Genomic DNA, 3108 nt, shown 5'->3' with positions numbered 1-3108 from the left:
GTTTTATTTTTACCATCTGTTTGTTTTGTTGTTTAATTTGTTGTTGGCACGTATAAATTTTTGGTTAATTGTTTAAATAGTGTTTTATTAATTATTTTATTAATAATTGTACAAAAGACACTAATCAATTAAAATTAAAATTAAATTAATTAACGAGCTGTTGTGTAATATTGTAGGCTCACGGATAATAACTCCAATTGGGCACGTCATTCTTTTTAAAAGCAAAACTACTGTAAAACGAATATAAACATGCAATGGTACATTAATGGTATATAAATTATGTCAAAATCAAAAATAATTTATTTTAATACTAATAAAAAAACTGAAAATATAAGTGTTGTAGCCAAAATTGCAATAGTTATAAATGAACAGAATACCTTTCGAAGGTTCTAGAGAATCAAATTTTTGCAAGAGCTATTTAAGATGAGAACTGTGGTAAATATACATACATTATATTTTATTTTCAAGATACGAACAAAGAACTTTTCATAAAATCTATTGCACTATCTTTGAACAAGTGTTTAATTTATTTGATTTTTAGGTATAATATTCTATCAATTCTACTGTGTAATACATAGTTATAATTTTAGATTTATGTTATTTTTGGTGGAATCATATTTTTGTTTCCATTCTCCACTGGTACTGAGCGGGTAGATGATGCGGGGAAGACTAAGCTTTCTATGGTTCAACATCGAGGTGTCAATCAAATGTTAGGTAGGTGAGGTATGATATAATACTATGTGCAATGTGTACTATACAAGAAATAATTAATTTCCACGAATTTTCCACTCAAGGAAAGGTTTAAAAATTAAATATTAATAAATATTATCTGAAGCAAGGATATATTTTCAGCTATTTGAGCTCGAATCGAATAACTTCAAATTAAGAACTAGTAGTACTATTAGATGTTATATGTAACTGAAATTTCCGTAAACAATCTTTAAAATTTAATCAAATCGCAAATCGTTCTTTCGATTCAAAAAATTTTTTGAGACAAAAAAGGGGTAAAGATGTTTATTTCGTCTTAAAAATTATAATAAATTCGAAAGAAATCCTTTTGGAAACTCTACTTGGGAACATATTCGATTGACGAGTTCTCAGAAAAATTCGAGTAGGTATATTAATATTATATTTAATTTCGAACTAACTGGTTACCAATTAATGTTAACACAGCGTTTGCGTTTCTTGTATTCTTTTCTAGAAGCTGTGATAATTTGAATGAATCATGTTAGAATTTGAAGGCATTATAAGTTATGACATTGATTTCTGAGTAGGTACTACAGATAGTAATGTGGTGTTACTACACTGAACAATCCTTAAAGTTTTATATTTTATTTTTCTTTTACATTTTTGAGTTGGATTAGCTTCTTATCAAATTTTATATTTATTTCTGAACACTCTTCATACTTTACGTAACGCCAGATCAAACGGTACCTTCTCATTGCAGTCTTGGATTTAACTACACTTCCACGTAGGTTTTATGCAATCTTTATATAAAGACAAGTAATATTATATGATTAAATAAGTTTAAAGGTTATTATTAAAGTAGGGCCTGGGTGGGGTGGGAAACGTGGACGATCAAAGCGACGAAAAAGGAAAAGTATGCGACTACGAGTCTAATGAATGAAAATCAAGCAGCTACTTTAAGCAATTCGTGTTTTTGCAAGAGCAACAGCTTGGTATAAGTAAAAGCAATCGTTAGAGCTTAATAAAATTGTGCTGCCTTTCCTACATCTCTGTAGCAACTGCTTACTCAACGAAATTTAAATTGTCTCAAGTCACTCCAGTTTAAGTATGTTGCAGAAAACCAAAGTTATCAATATATGTACGAAATATTCTACAATAGGTTAATATTTACTATTAAACATTAAAGTTAAATTAATTTTCTATCATCTAGAGTTTGCCTCATATAATCCTAAATATTAACCTCTTGGGTGACATCTTCAAATCTCTACTGACCATAGCAGCAACACCCGCAGAATCTCCTGAAAATGTCGTCCGTGCGTGGCGACGAAACGTCAGGGATAAACCTTGTGAAACAACGTCCAGAAAGCCCGAAAAACCACGACTACGTTAACGATAGCCGCGAAAGCTTGACCCAAATAGAAATTTCTGATCGTTAGAGCATTACTTTAGTTTTTATTCTCTGGCTTTCAAGTATTTACAATGATTTTCTAAAAAAAAGCAATTGCTAAATTTTTATCAATTAGGCTTATGGTTTTGTAGGCGGATGTTAAAAATACCGCGAATAGAAAAGGGTAGGAACGAAGAGGTATCATAAATAGTAGAAAAACAAAGGGCGCTTTCCAAGTCAATAAAAACGGAGAGCTGAGATTATGCGGAGTGTTCTATTACTGGGGAAATAACACAGTTGGCTTAGGATGATAGGTGTCTTCAGGCTGACGATCCTATACATCAGTACCTACTCATTTCTTAATACATATGCTTGAATGCTACAATATTTTGTCTGCAGGACATGTAGAATTTATCTTTATATATATTTCTTCAACATAGTGATTCTTATCATGAACATGCATTTATTAATTGACTTGTCTTTGTACTAGCTCTTAATTTTTATGTAAACTGTAGGTAAAGAAGGTCATCACGAGTCGGAAATTGTAGAGGCGGTTAATGTAAGGCATCGTTCGAGAAAATCAAAGAGCAGACGTAATAGAGTAACCGTTAAAGATGCAATAGATTTTTTCAAATGGTTGAAAGCTGAGGTTAAAAAGTCATTGCAAAATTCTGGGATCGTAAGCAACGAAAAACTTGATAAAATACTGAATTGGTTGGAAGAAGATACAATAAAGGCACTGCGAGGCCGCAGATGCGTAAACGCTACAGTCACTACCACGATTAATAACTACTATATTATTAAAAGATGTATGCATTAAATGCTTCGATTAAATAAAGGGATATCTGAAAAACTGACTGACTTTTAATTATTAGTCCTTTACCCTTAACCACTTGGGTTTTAGAAAAATGGAATTTGTTTGTTCGAAATATTCTTTGTACAATGCATAAGACATCGAAGAAGTGACTTCCAATCCTTAAAGGAAAGTGCTAAAAGTAGATACATAACGAATGTGTTAATTGATGAACATAACT

At 31.1% G+C, this 3108-nt stretch overlaps 1 protein-coding gene across 1 annotated transcript; it reads left to right on the top strand.

Annotated features, from left to right (window-relative positions):
• The first annotated feature begins 343 nt into the window (after window positions 1-343).
• Window positions 344-2908, top strand: LOC112906331. The gene is made up of 3 exons (XM_025980257.1): window positions 344-435; window positions 591-714; window positions 2590-2908. The coding sequence occupies exons 1-3, from the start codon at window positions 424-426 to the stop codon at window positions 2892-2894; spliced, it is 441 nt and encodes a 146-aa protein (XP_025836042.1). The 5' UTR covers window positions 344-423; the 3' UTR covers window positions 2895-2908.
• Window positions 2909-3108: the final 200 nt, after the last annotated feature.

This window comes from Agrilus planipennis, unplaced genomic scaffold (genome assembly GCF_000699045.2).
Source record: "Agrilus planipennis isolate EAB-ADULT unplaced genomic scaffold, Apla_2.0 scaffold76, whole genome shotgun sequence".
NCBI lineage: Eukaryota > Metazoa > Arthropoda > Insecta > Coleoptera > Buprestidae > Agrilus > Agrilus planipennis.
Note: the sequence above shows the minus strand (reverse complement) of the source record. Positions and strands in the feature narration are given on the sequence as shown.